We start from the raw sequence: 13,889 nt of genomic DNA, 5'->3' as shown, positions 1-13,889 counted from the left end.
GTTGTGACTCTCTATGGGTGCTGCTTCAAACAAGGTATGAATGTTGTGACTCTCTATGGGTGCTGCTCCAAACAAGGTATGAATGTTGTGACTCTCTACGTGAGCTGCTTCAAACAAGGTATGAATGTTGTGACTCTCTATGGGTGCTGCTTCAAACAAGGTATGAATGTTGTGACTCTCTATGGGAGCTGCTCCAAACAAGGTATGAATGTTGTGACTCTCTATGGAAGCTGCTCCAAACAAGGTATGAATGTTGTGACTCTCTATGGGTGCTGCTCCAAACAAGGTATGAATGTTGTGACTCTCTATGGGAGCTGCTCCAAACTAGATATGAATGTTGTGACTCTCTATGGGTGCTGCTTCAAACAAGGTATGAATGTTGTGACTCTCTATGGGTCCTGCTCCAAACAAGGTATGAATGTTGTGACTCTCTATGGGAGCTGCTCCAAACAAGGTATGAATGTTGTGACTCTCTATGGGTGCTGCTCCAAACAAGGTATGAATGTTGTGACTCTCTACGTGAGCTGCTTCAAACAAGATATGAATGTTGTGACTCTCTATGGGTACTGCTCCAAACTAGATATGAATGTTGTGACTCTCTATGGGTGCTGCTCCAAACGAGGTATGAATGTTGTGACTCTCTATGGGAGCTGCTCCAAACTAGATATGAATGTTGTGACTCTCTATGGGAGCTGCTCCAAACTAGATATGAATGTTGTGACTCTCTATGGGAGCTGCTCCAAACAAGGGATGAATGTTGTGACTCTCTATGGGAGCTGTTCCAAACTAGATATGAATGTTGTGACTCTCTATGGGAGCTGCTCCAAACAAGGTATGAATGTTGTGACTCTCTATGGGAGCTGCTCCAAACTAGATATGAATGTTGTGACTCTCTATGGGTGCTGCTCCAAGCTAGGTAGGAATGTTTTGACTCTCTATAATGCTGCTCCAATCTAGGTATGAATGTTGTGACTCTCTATGATGCTGCTCCAAGCTAGGTATGAATGTTGTGACTCTCTATGATGCTGCTCCAAGCTAGGTATGAATGTTGTGGCACTCTATGATGCTGCTCCAAACAAGGTATGAATGTTGTGACTCTCTATGGTTGCTGCTCCAAACTAGGTATGAATGTGGTGACCCTCTAAGGGTACTTCTCCAAACAAGGTATGAATATGGTGACTTTCTAAGGGTTCTGCCCCAAACAAGGTATGAATGTGGTGACCCTCTAAGGGAACTGCTCTAAACAAGGTATGAATGTGGTGACTCTCTATGGTTGCTGCTCCAAACAAGGTATGAATGTGGTGACCCTCTTAGGGTACTGCTCCAAACAAGGTACGAATATGGTGACTCTCTATGTTTGCTGCTCCAAACAAGGTATGAATGTGGTGACCCTCTAATGGTACTGCTCCAAAACAAAGTATGAATGTTGTGACTCTCTATGGTTGCTGCTCCAAACTAGGTATGAATGTGGTGACCCTCTAAGGGTATTGCTCCAAACAAGGTATGAATATGGTGACTCTCTATGGATGCTGCCCCAAACTAGGTATGAATGTGGTGACTTTCTATGGTTGCTGCTCCAGACAAGGTTATGAATGTTTGACTCTCTGTGTGTGCTGCTCTAAACAAGGTTTTAATGTTGTGACACCCTATGGGTGCTGCCCCAAACTAGATATGAGTGCTGTGACTTTCTATGGGTGCTGCTGTCAACAAGATATGAATGTTGTGACTCTCTATGGGTGCTGCCCCAAACTAGATATGAATGTTGTGACTCTCTATGGGGGCTGCCCCAAACTAGATATGAATGTTGTGACTCTCTAGGTGTGCTGCTCTCAGCAAAGTATGCATGTTGTGACTCTCTACGTGAGCTGCTCCAAACAAGGTATGAATGTTGTGACTCTCTGTGAGTGCTGCTCCAAACAAGGTATGAATGTTGTGACTCTCTATGGGTGCTGCTCCGAACAAGGTATGAATGTTGCGGCTCTCTATGGATGCTGCTCCAAGCTAGGTAGGAATGTTGTGACTCTCTATGGATGCTGCTCCAAACAAGGTATGAATGTTGTGACTCTCTATGGGAGCTGCTCCAAACAAGGTATGAATGTTGTGACTCTCTGTGGGAGCTGCTCCAAACAAGGTATGAATGTTGTGACTCTCTGTGGGAGCTGCTCCAAACAAGGTATGAATGTTGTGACTCTCTATGGGAGCTGCTCCAAACAAGGTATGAATGTTGTGAATCTCTATGGGAGCTGCTCCAAACAAGGTATGAATGTTGTGACTCTCTGTGGGAGCTGCTCCAAACAAGGTATGAATGTTGTGACTCTCTGTGGGAGCTGCTCCAAACAAGGTATGAATGTTGTGACTCTCTATGGGAGCTGTTCCAAACAAGGTATGAATGTTGTGAATCTCTGCGGGTGCTGCTTCAAACAAGGTATGAATGATGTGACTCTCTGTGGGTGCTGCTTCTAACAAGGTATGAATGTTGTGACTCTCTGTGGGTGCTGCTTCTAACAAGGTATGAATGTTGTGACTCTCTGTGGGTGCTGCTCCAAACAAGATATGAATGTTGTGACTCTCTATGGAAGCTGCTCCAAACTAGATATGAATGTTGTGACTCTCTATGGGAGCTGTTCCAAACAAGGTATGAATGTTGTGACTCTCTGTGGGAGCTGCTTCAAACAAGGTATGAATGTTGTGACTCTCTATGGGGGCTGCTCCAAACAAGGTATGAATGTTGCGACTCTCTGTGGGGGCTGCTCCAAACAAGGTATGAATGTTGTGACTCTCTATGGGTGCTGGGGGCTGCTCCAAACAAGGTATGAATGTTGTGACTCTCTATGGGTGCTGCTCCTAACAAGGTATGAATGTTGTGACTCTCTACGTGAGCTGCTCCAAACAAGGTATGAATGTTGTGACTCTCTATGGGAGCTGCTCCAAACAAGGTATGAATGTTGTGACTCTCTATGGGTGCTGCTCCAAACTAGATATGAATGTTGTGACTCTCTATGGGTGCTGCCCCAAACTAGATATAAATGTTGTGACTCTCTAGGTGTGCTGCTCTCAGCAAAGTATGCATGTTGTGACTCAGCCAGTAATTACCTTCCAAATCGATTATATGGTGACATCAGGCAGAAAAATTTAACCTTATTATCAGAAAATTAGCTTATTTTTGGTTCGGATTACTGAATTTCAGATCCACTTTATATCATACTCGAGTACGTTCAAAGGGGAAGTTTGATGAACTATCTCCGCCAATGCCGCCCAAGCAGTCGCATGTCACGTGGTAGTACGATGACGTCAGTTACTACGTCATCAAGCTTCATGGAGCCACGTGCTAAAGATCTCACCATTTTTGCTCTACAAATCTCTCGCGGAATGTCACACATTGCAAACCTAGGCGTAAGTTAATTAGACATACACTAGTTTGACGTATTTCGATAATGTAAATGATAATAAAAAATGATATATATTATGTTCTTGAAATAAACTTGACAGGAGAAACACGTCATAGTAAACTAAATTGCATAGATTCTAGTTAATAAAATAGAATCTGCTCAGAATTTTAGCTTAAACACCCAAAGATAAACAAACGAAAACAAAAATAAAAGAACGACGGTTTCATGTTAAGTTTTAACACTGATTTCTTTATAGGAAATTCTTTCAAGCTGTGAATCACGTTATATGTTCACTTTTATTTGCAGATAATCCACCGCGATCTCGCAGCACGTAATATTCTTCTGGCCACGGATTTCACGTGCAAGATCTGTGATTTCGGCCTTGCACGTGACGTTGAAGGGATCGACGTGTATGAGCGCACATCCAAGGTAATTAACACTTTCTTTGAAATACTTGATCAAAAAGTTAATCCTAACGTTAAAATTGTTTAAATAAAGGAATATAAGATGTTGCAGTCTGGATCGGATACACTGACCCTCGGGCACGCTGCTTCAGCACGTTCCATCGGGTCGATTTTCCCGAGCAATTCATGATGTAATTAAATATGAGAATTTTGTGGTCAGGGGTGGTATTCAAAATGCAACTTAAGTCAATAGTATGGTCATACATCATTGACTTCATTTACTATATAGGTCAGTTATTTATTTTTAGCAATCCGATTAACTACATCATCGGAGAGATCCAATAAAGATCCAATTAAGACCAGTTTTGAATACGGCCACAGATGTTTGTAACGGGAGCACGTTTTCTACTTGTCATACTAAGAACATTGTTAAGCGTAAGGATACATTGTCAATGTAAGTACGTTTTTTACTTTTCAAGGGACCGCTACCAATCAGGTGGATGGCACCGGAAGCGCTCGCTGACAACATGTTCACTCGCAAAAGTGACGTCTGGTCGTACGGCGTCCTGCTGTGGGAGATTGTCACGCTCGGTAAGAAATTCTGTCAGAACAACGTCATTCAATCTGCATACATTTCCTTATGATAGTTGATTATTTTCCCTTTTCGTGTTTTTTTTGCATTTGTATGACAATATGGCAAAAATGTGCGAAGTTGAGGGGCTTTATAAATGTGCCAACTATAACCCCGCCACTTGGCGCATTTCCGCTTTTTGCTCTGCTGCCTGGCGTATTTTCAGCTTCCGCTAGTCACGCAAAACGGCATCAAAGCAAAGCATACCACTACTGTTTTAAACATATGCAATAATGTTCCCTTTTAAGTGTTTTATATATTGAAAAAAGATAGGTTTGAACGATATCAGTCTAAGGCAAACTATTTTAGATGAAGGGAAAAACAGACACGTAGATTGAATGAAAAAATGGCATTTATTCAATATGCCGTAAGTGTTTTAAAACTATTATGTACATGTAGTTTTACCGAGAGATCGTATATCTGGGTGAATAAAACCGTCAAAAAGAGAATCCTACGCCACCCACACATACATGTGCATGCCTACCGGAAGTGGCATGACGAACATGCGAAAACGCGTTAAACGGGGTGGCAAATATGCACCGCATTGAAAAATCGCATTTTCGTCCCGTCATTCGGCGCATGTCTTCCCCTCCACTTGGCGCAATTTTGCCTCACCACTCAGTCGTTATATTTTCTGAAATGGAAATAACAACGCATCAACATTTTGCATGTTAATCGAAAGATTTAACCGGTGGATTATGAAAAAAATAGAAACGTGTGTGTACTTTAGTTGTTGATCTTGCATAAACGGTCATAATTGATATTTGTTTTAATATTGATTACTGCATGCAGATAATTATTAAAATTAAAATATCAATACATAATGTGATATTACGAATTTACCCATTTTTGAAACAAACATCCAACATTAGACATGCACATACGATGGGGCTCGAGTTTAATGTCAGATCAAATACCAAGCAAAAATAATTGAAATCGATGTAGTTAATCAGTACTGTTAAACCAATAGAGACGCGGGTTCGATTACCGGCCTGGGAGAATAGGAGTTTGGTTGGGGTCCCTAAATCGGAGACGTGTTTTTGCGGGTTTATACGGTTTCCCTCACAAAACAAGACCACAATCTTGCGTAAAATTGTGCCAAAAAGAGTGAACATTTTTTTCTAACATAAATACTATTTCAACTAACATGTTTCAGGCGCTACGCCGTACGCCGGCGTAGCGGCGATGGAGGTGATGAGAAAGGTGATGCAAGGGCAGTATCTACAGCGTCCCCTGCACTGTAGGGAGGAAATGTGAGTATAAACAATGGTAACTACAGGGGCCCCTGGACTGTAGTGAGGAAATGTGTGTATAGAACAATGGTAACTACAGCGTCCCTTGTACTGTAGTGAGGAAATGTGAGTATAAACAATGGTAACTACAGCGTCCCTTGTACTGTAGTGAGGAAATGTGTGTATAGAACAATGGTAACTACTGGGGCCCCTGGACTGTAGTGAGGAAATGTGTGTATAGAACAATGGTAACTACAGGGGCCCCTGTACTGTAGGGAGGAAATGTGTGTATAGAACAATGGTAACAACAGCGTCTCCTGTACTGTAGGGAGGAAATGTGAGTATAAACAATGGTAACTACAGGGGCCCCTGGACTGTAGTGAGGAAATGTGTGTATAAACAATGGTAACTACAGGGGCCCCTGCACTGTAGGGAGGAAATGTGAGTATAAACAATGGTAACTACAGGGGCCCCTGCACTGTAGGGAGGAAATGTGAGTATAAACAATGGTAACTACAGGGGCCCCTGGACTGTAGTGAGGAGATGTGTGTATAAAACAATGGTAACTACAGGGGCCCCTGGACTGTAGTGAGGAAATGTGAGTATAAACAATGGTAACTACAGCGTCTCCTGTACTGTAGGGAGGAAATGTGAGTATAAACAATGGTAACTACAGGGGCCCCTAAACTGTAGGGAGAAAATGTGAGTATAAACAATGGTAACTACAGGGGACCCTAAACTGTAGGGAGGAAATGTGTGTGTAAAACAATGGTAACTACAGGGGACCCTAAACTGTAGGAAGGAAATGTGAGTATAAACAATGGTAACTACAGGGGAGCCTAAACTGTAGGGAGGAAATGTGTGTATAAAACAATGGTAACTACAGGGGACCCTGGACTGTAGTGAGGAAATGTGTGTATAAACAATGGTAACTACAGGGGCCCCTGGACTGTAGTGAGGAAATGTGTGTATAAACAATGGTAACTACAGGGGCCCCTGGACTGTAGTGAGGAAATGTGTGTATAAAACAATGGTAACTACAGGGGACCCTAAACTGTAGGGAGGAAATGTGTGTATAAAACAATTGTAACTACAGGGGACCCTAAACTGTAGGAAGGAAATGTGAGTATAAACAATGGTAACTACAGGGGCCCCTGGACTGTAGTGAGGAAATGTGAGTATAAACAATGGTAACTACAGGGGACCCTGGACTGTAGTGAGGAAATGTGAGTATAAACAATGGTAACTACAGGGGACCCTGGACTGTAGTGAGGAAATGTGTGTATAAAACAATGGTAACTACAGCGCCCCCTGTATTGTAGGGAAGAAATGTGAGTATAAACAATGGTATATACAGCGCCCCCTGGACTGTAGGGAGGAAATATGTGTATAAAACAATGGTATATACAGCGCCCCCTGGACTGTAGGGAGGAAATATGTGTATAAAACAAGAGTAACTACAGCGGCCCCTGCACTGAAATGAGGAAATGTGAGTATAAAACAATGGAAACTACAGCGGCCCCTGGACTGTAGTGAAGAAATGTGTGTATAAAACAATGGTAACTACAGCGGCCCCTGCACTGTAGGCAGGAAATGTGAGTATAAACAATGGTAACTACAGGGGCCCCTGCTTTGTTTAGAAGAAATGTGTGTATAAGACAATGGCAACTACAGGGACAAGCCCAGAAGCCTAAAATGTATCCAATGTCCTCATTAAATACACACTGACCAAGGACAAGCAAACGTCAAACAATGCACACATATTGCTATTGGTAAATGTTAGAAACATCAGGATTATGAAAACATAGATCTACTATGCCATTTCTCTATAACAATTGTATGGCTAGCTTGCATGTCCTAGTATATTAAAGTACATTATTTATTTACGTATAAGTCATATTAAGAAGTTTTTACAAGAGACAATGATTAATATCGCAAATTTTTTGAAGCAACTGAAACTTCTAACAGCAACTGTGCAGCATAATTATATGACTTTAAAATTCGTATCCAGATATTCCCTTACGCCAACAGGACTAAAATTTGAAAGATGAAATGCATAAACAAAACTGACTTCAGGCAGTGTTTGTTTATTATAATTCAATAAGCATGCCTTTCAAATTTCACGTGAATGGCTTATTTTCAATTTAGCCTTAAACAAAAAAAAACTTGTTTTCGATTTCACGGCAGAACTTTTTTTCACGGTAGGTAGGTCGGTATTTTTTTTATAAAGTTTTGTATAACGATAAATTTCACAATAAAAATCGTCGCCATTTTGTCTGTGTACATAAACGAGCCATTCCCGTGCATTAAAAAAATACCGAAAATATGTCCCAAAAGAAGGGGGGAAAACGGACAGAAAATAATACGTCTATTGGCAAAAACACACAATATGGTCTGGTGCTAAAAACTAGAATAGGTCGGGAAAACAAAAACATAACAATTATCATTATTTTGGTAACGCTTTAAAGCTGGACGCTCACAGATATACCGTTTTTTTAACTTTTTATTTTTTTTGTCTTGGAAATAGCAAACTTTTGCGTAAATATCTGCAAACCAATGATAATAGATTACTGACAAAAGATCAGATCGCAGATGTTCATATTTCCGTTCGAAAATTAATGGTTTATGGCTTAAACCGTTACAACGTTACAAGAAATAAGCATAAAACATCACTTTTTGTACTTGAATATAAAAATCTGCGGTCTAACTTTTTGTCAGCAGTCTTATATAATTGGTTTTCATGCATTTTCGCAAAAATTGGATTATTCCAAGACAAAAAAAAGTTGTCAAAACGTTCAATCTGTGAGAGTGCAGCTTTCAGTACGAAAGCAACTGTTTTATTGAATTCGCTTTTATTCTAGGTACATGCTAATGGAGAAGTGTTGGCAGAAGCCCGAGGACCGGCCGAGTTTTGCGGACATCGTGGCCCACCACGAGGCCCTCATGGACGATGACTACATACTGCTGAGTGATTATGAAGAATCCGACTATGGCTGGCTCGACTCTTACACCATGGATGAGAGAGTTTAAACAGATAAAAAAGGACTTCGATATGTGTAAAAATATCTACATGAGAAGTTATGGGGATGAAAAAGGACTTTGAAATGTGTAAAGCTATTTTTCATAATAAAAGGGTTTATTGCTATGAAAAAGGACTTGGAAATGTGTAAAAAAATATAATGAATGAGTTTACAGAGATTAAAAAGCATTTCAATTTGTGTACAATATTTTCATAGTGAGAGGAATTAAACTAACGGCACTTCACTGGTATTCAATATTGGTCTTAAATTGATCTGAGAATGGTGTAGCCAATCGGAGCTCGTGTTATAAATAACGGACCTATACATTGAATGGATCAACGATGTATGGTCATAACGTTAACTGAAGCCGCATATTGAATACCAGTCAGGGCTTGCAAATGGAAAAGAATCAATATATATATATATTTAAAAATCCAACAAGAACAATGAAGTAATTAACGATTTTTAAAACATGACAATTTCATTATTGTTGTTACAAATGGCAGAATTAAAAATTGCTAATGAACGTACACATGTGGGCACACTGCTGAGACAACAGGGCAATAAACAGCGGGCGCATAGCTGGGAATTGACCAGAATCTAGGCCTTTAAGGACTTTATAACCAAAAAGTGACCAGCTCTTCCAATAAAATTTACGTTTTAGGCAATTATTTTTTGACTGTATGATAGCACCAAATGTGATAAAAACTAATGCTACATGATCAAATAACTCTCACAGTTTTATCATTTTGACAACATCTTTGTATTTCTTGTCTTTGTGTAATCCATTTTTTGCATACACGTCTGGAAACCAGTATTAAAAGACTGCTGACAAAAGATCAGATCGCAGTTTATCATATTTACATTTGATTGCTGTTTTATGGCCCAAGTGTTACTTAACGCTTAAAGAAAAAAAGGTATTCCAAATAATTAAGATCCTTCATCGTGAGTTATCTTATATGAAGGTTTTGATGCAAAAAGACAGCTGATCCTGAAACAAAAATTAAACAGATTTCAAAACTGGCAATCTGTGAGAGTGCAGCTTTATAACCAAATGGCATAATGTATACAACTAGAGATTGTTATACCATGGTATTTACATAATTTGTATTATATTTATATGGATATGGGGTTCATCTTACTAACACTCGTAGCATACGACCGCTTTTTTCAAATCGTCATTTCTTAGTTGTTATAATCTATATAATGAAACTTTATTGGTCAGTTAAGGCAACATTTATTTGATTTTGCAAATAAAACTTTTAAGTCAATTTATCACAATGACATAATAATGATAATATACAATTGAAATTCTTCATCTTAACGTATTTTCAGGGACGTACCTGGGGTATTTAGAACTGAACGCCCGTGCACTCTTATTCCAGGTGTTGACAGTAGTATGTAAACTGTATCTCACAGCACCAGGTCAGAATTTGCTAACGGTGCTGTGACATACAGTTTGCATTCTACTGTCGACAAATGAAAGTCTTTCTTTACTAAGGTCACAATACGCTATATGGGGTGGAAGCAAATGGGGTGTCCCATGATTTGTTTTAAAGAATACAGTTATAAAGGAACCATTTTCAAGTATTATGTAGGTCAATATTCAGTCAAATTAAGTCCAACTTGAACCAATGAAATGAAAATATAATAATTATTATGTATAAACAGTAAACACCTCCTGAGACTTTTATTATAACATTTGATTTCGAGTTTTAAGCATTTGCCATTTCGATTAAATTCATTTGTACGCCCGGGCGTACTGGAGTTTGCCTAGGTACGCCCCTGATACTTTGTCGTAAGCTTGTTGATAAGATGCTCCCCATGAAGTTTAAAGGCACAGATTATAAGTCAATGCCAAAAATATATATTTCAATGCATTTTCATGTTTAGCTCATTTGCTTTTAATGATTTAAAGAAAATCATATGATGTATACAGATTATAAGTATCTTCCATGGCCGAGAGTGTAAGATAGGTTCATTCCGACCCGAGCGTAGGGTGTTTTGCGGAAACGAGGTTTCCGCAAAACACCCGGCGCGAGGGTCGGGATGAAACTATCTTACACGAGCGGCTATGGTAGATGCTTTTTCTCCCACTTCAGTTAAACAAAATTAATTAAAAATGTATTTTTTGCTGGAACTCTTTTGTGCTTAGGGAAAATAATTGCGTATGGATATGCGATAGCACGTGGTTGTCATGGATACGCGCGCAGTGATCCAGTTAATGTTAATAGTAAAATCGGTCTTTTTAAATAGTTCTAAGGAGAATGAAGCATTATTTCTTGAATGGTGCGTAAAAACTGTTTTATGGTGACATTTGAAGCGAGAAATAATAATTAATCAGCATTCTAAATATTACCATAAGACAAGATTTCCTTGATGCTACTGACGACAGTCTTCAACAAGGGAGGTAATTACAATGTGGTTACTATTAAAAATGAGTTCCATACGGGCATTTTATCTTCGCCCGTGGGCAAGATAAGAATATCTAGCATGGTTAAATTATTGGATCTAATTATCTGAGGTGGGAGAAAAAAATATATTGGCAATATTTGGGGCTTTTTTATACTGGGAAATTTGAGGTCACGTAGGTATTAATTAAAAAAAAACATTCATAAAAGTTACATACTTTTTTATCTGTATACACAAATCATACGGTTTTATTATTTTTATCATTTAAATTCAAATAAAAAAATGCATCAGCCTTTATTGGGCGCCTTTAACCCTATCTGATGTACTGCTAGGAGATACCATGTGCTGACATTTATGCTTTTATATTTTTATTCCATTTACTTGTACAGATATCTTTATTGTCCTTATTTTACATCAAAACACATTCTTGCTCATGCAGTTTAAGCTGGGAGTAAGATTATTGGTATCCAGGTTTAAAGTAACGGTTTATATTTCTGAAGATGCAATCGTAAACACTCGGCAATGTTCGGCAATCGGGAGAGACTCAACTGTTCAATTACATAATGACCGAGGTGTTCCGATTGCTGATGACGATTTTTCACCGAAACGTTTAGACAAGTAACATGCTTTTTTGTTTTGTTTTTTATTTATATGTTATTCTGCAAATCCGTTGAAAATACAAATCCAAAGAAAAAATGTAACTTACAATTACTGAATACCGGGTAATGTGTTTTTTTAATATTTGTAGTTGAAGTGTACATGCTTTCTAAAGTGTATATATATGGCCAAGCTTGAACTAAACTATTTATCTTTTTTGCCCTGTGAATATAATGAATCTCATTATCCTTCACTTGCATTTTATTTTATTATCACTTTATTTTAATTATTTACATGTATATAAGCAAGCGTTAGCATTTGATTTATTAGTGTTATGATGTACACACTAAAAGCTATCAAATGAAGGAAATGCAGAATTTCAACACTATCTGCTAAACTTCCATGTGTGGGGGCATACCCATGGCCTCTCTTACTTGGTGCCTGCACATTAAAAGGGGTTAGCTACGCCCCTTCTTAAGAGTTAGGTCGTTTTACATAATTCAACATTTTATGGGAAGATGTTTACTCCCTCAGACTTTTCTTTCTAAAATAATGTTAAGGTAAGCTTTCAGGCTAACTTATTCTTTAGTATACAGTGAACCACTAGATCAACTTTTACATCAAAACTACTCAATAATGCAATTCTCACTCAATAAATTAGTATTTCATAACTGTAGTGCTTCATTCTGAGACTTTTATTGCTTTGTTGTGATTTAGTAGTCAGAATAGCAAACACATTTAAGTATTTAATACTTTATTATTTTTCATGTTATTCCTTTGCTATGTTTTATGTACATACTTCACACTTCACACATACTCAAATGTATTTTCTGCATTGATATTATACTCTTTTTATGCCATAGGCGGCGTGTGTGTGTTTATAATAAAGTTAAACTACATATTTAGCAATGAATGTCTAACATTCCATTTTTTCTTAAAATAAATTTCTGAATTGATTAATTGTTGTTTTAAAGAAAAAGGCGTGGCCCCAAACTTCTTTCTCCAAAGTTCTTATGTCCATAATAACAGGATTAAGATTAGCTTACTTTTTACCCCCGCTTAACTGAAGGTTTGTGGACAGGAATATTGTTTAGGCATTTTCCGTCCCTCTGTCATTCCATCTGTCCGTCAGACCTCCCGTCCTTCACTTTTTTTCTGTCTGAAACCATATCTTGGTAGCATTGGTCAGGTTATGTTTAAACTTGGTTAGAATGCCTCCTTGGTTAAATCTTCGACTGCTCGTCAATGTGTGTCACGTGGGGTCAAACACTAGGTCAATTTGTAGGAAAATCTTTGGAACTGTATGACTACTTTGAAAATATGGTGTCAAAAACTAGGTCATTAGGTCAAATCTTGAATAAAAATATTAAGAACATACTAGAGGCAAATAGGTACATATGAGAGGCAATATGTCTGGTCCCATGTTTATGAAACTTAATCAGAATGTTTTCTTTGTTGGTTTAGTAATATTTGTACAATATCTACATTCTTAAGAGTGTTTGTACTTTAAAAGGAAATTATCCTTAAGATAATCACGACAAATAATTATTCATTCAGTTTAATCAAGAAAAAGAAATTTGGCTTTATTTAATAAGCTACTAAAGATTGTTATGTTTAAGAGTTTTTGAGAAATTCCGGCCATTTTTAAGGATAATTAAAATTACACAATGACAATACAAGTATTTTGTTTTTTTTTTTATACTAGGCCAAAGGTTTATGTCGTTTACTCTGGGCCTTGCCCTGCCTGTTTTAATAATGGAATCTACAGGGTTAAGCCCAGTAGTATAACATTTAACGATAGCCCTGTTTTAAGGCACACAGTTCAAAGCTCAAATGTAAACTTAACGAGAAACATATCCTGGTTGGGATCGAACAAACAACCACTTAGGTGAGAGGTGGACACCTATTACCACTAATTTACTAGACCACTATCACCCTGGAAATGATCAAACACCGATAACACTAGACCACTCTCACCCTGGTTGGTATCCAACAAACAACCACTTAGGTGAAAGACGAAGACCAATACCACTAGACCATTCTGGGGGGGGGGGGGGGGGGGGATTTCCCCAAAGTCTAACCCATCCCTGGTTCCCCGCCGGGGGATCCATATCACCTGGAATTTTAAAAAAAGCTCCAGGTTGTCAGTGGAAAGCATCCATAATAGTACGAGTGTGAAATTCCATAAAGGACATGATGATGTC

The 13,889-nt window shown here is 38.5% G+C and overlaps 1 protein-coding gene across 3 annotated transcripts in view; it reads left to right on the top strand.

Moving 5' to 3' along the window:
• Nucleotides 1-12,641, top strand: part of LOC128234602 (proto-oncogene tyrosine-protein kinase receptor Ret-like) — a 42,175-nt gene extending 29,534 nt beyond the window's left edge. For all 3 annotated transcript variants that reach the window (XM_052948916.1, XM_052948919.1, XM_052948917.1), the window contains 5 exons: nt 3,188-3,393; nt 3,696-3,818; nt 4,273-4,384; nt 5,581-5,677; nt 8,518-12,641. In XM_052948916.1, coding sequence (XP_052804876.1) covers nt 3,188-3,393; nt 3,696-3,818; nt 4,273-4,384; nt 5,581-5,677; nt 8,518-8,686 — 707 coding nt within the window. In that variant the 3' untranslated portion in view covers nt 8,687-12,641. The remainder of the gene's footprint in view (nt 1-3,187; nt 3,394-3,695; nt 3,819-4,272; nt 4,385-5,580; nt 5,678-8,517) is intronic.
• The last annotated feature ends 1,248 nt before the right edge of the window (nt 12,642-13,889 follow it).

This window comes from Mya arenaria, chromosome 5 (genome assembly GCF_026914265.1).
Source record: "Mya arenaria isolate MELC-2E11 chromosome 5, ASM2691426v1".
NCBI lineage: Eukaryota > Metazoa > Mollusca > Bivalvia > Myida > Myidae > Mya > Mya arenaria.
This window is presented reverse-complemented; position numbering and strand designations above follow the sequence as displayed.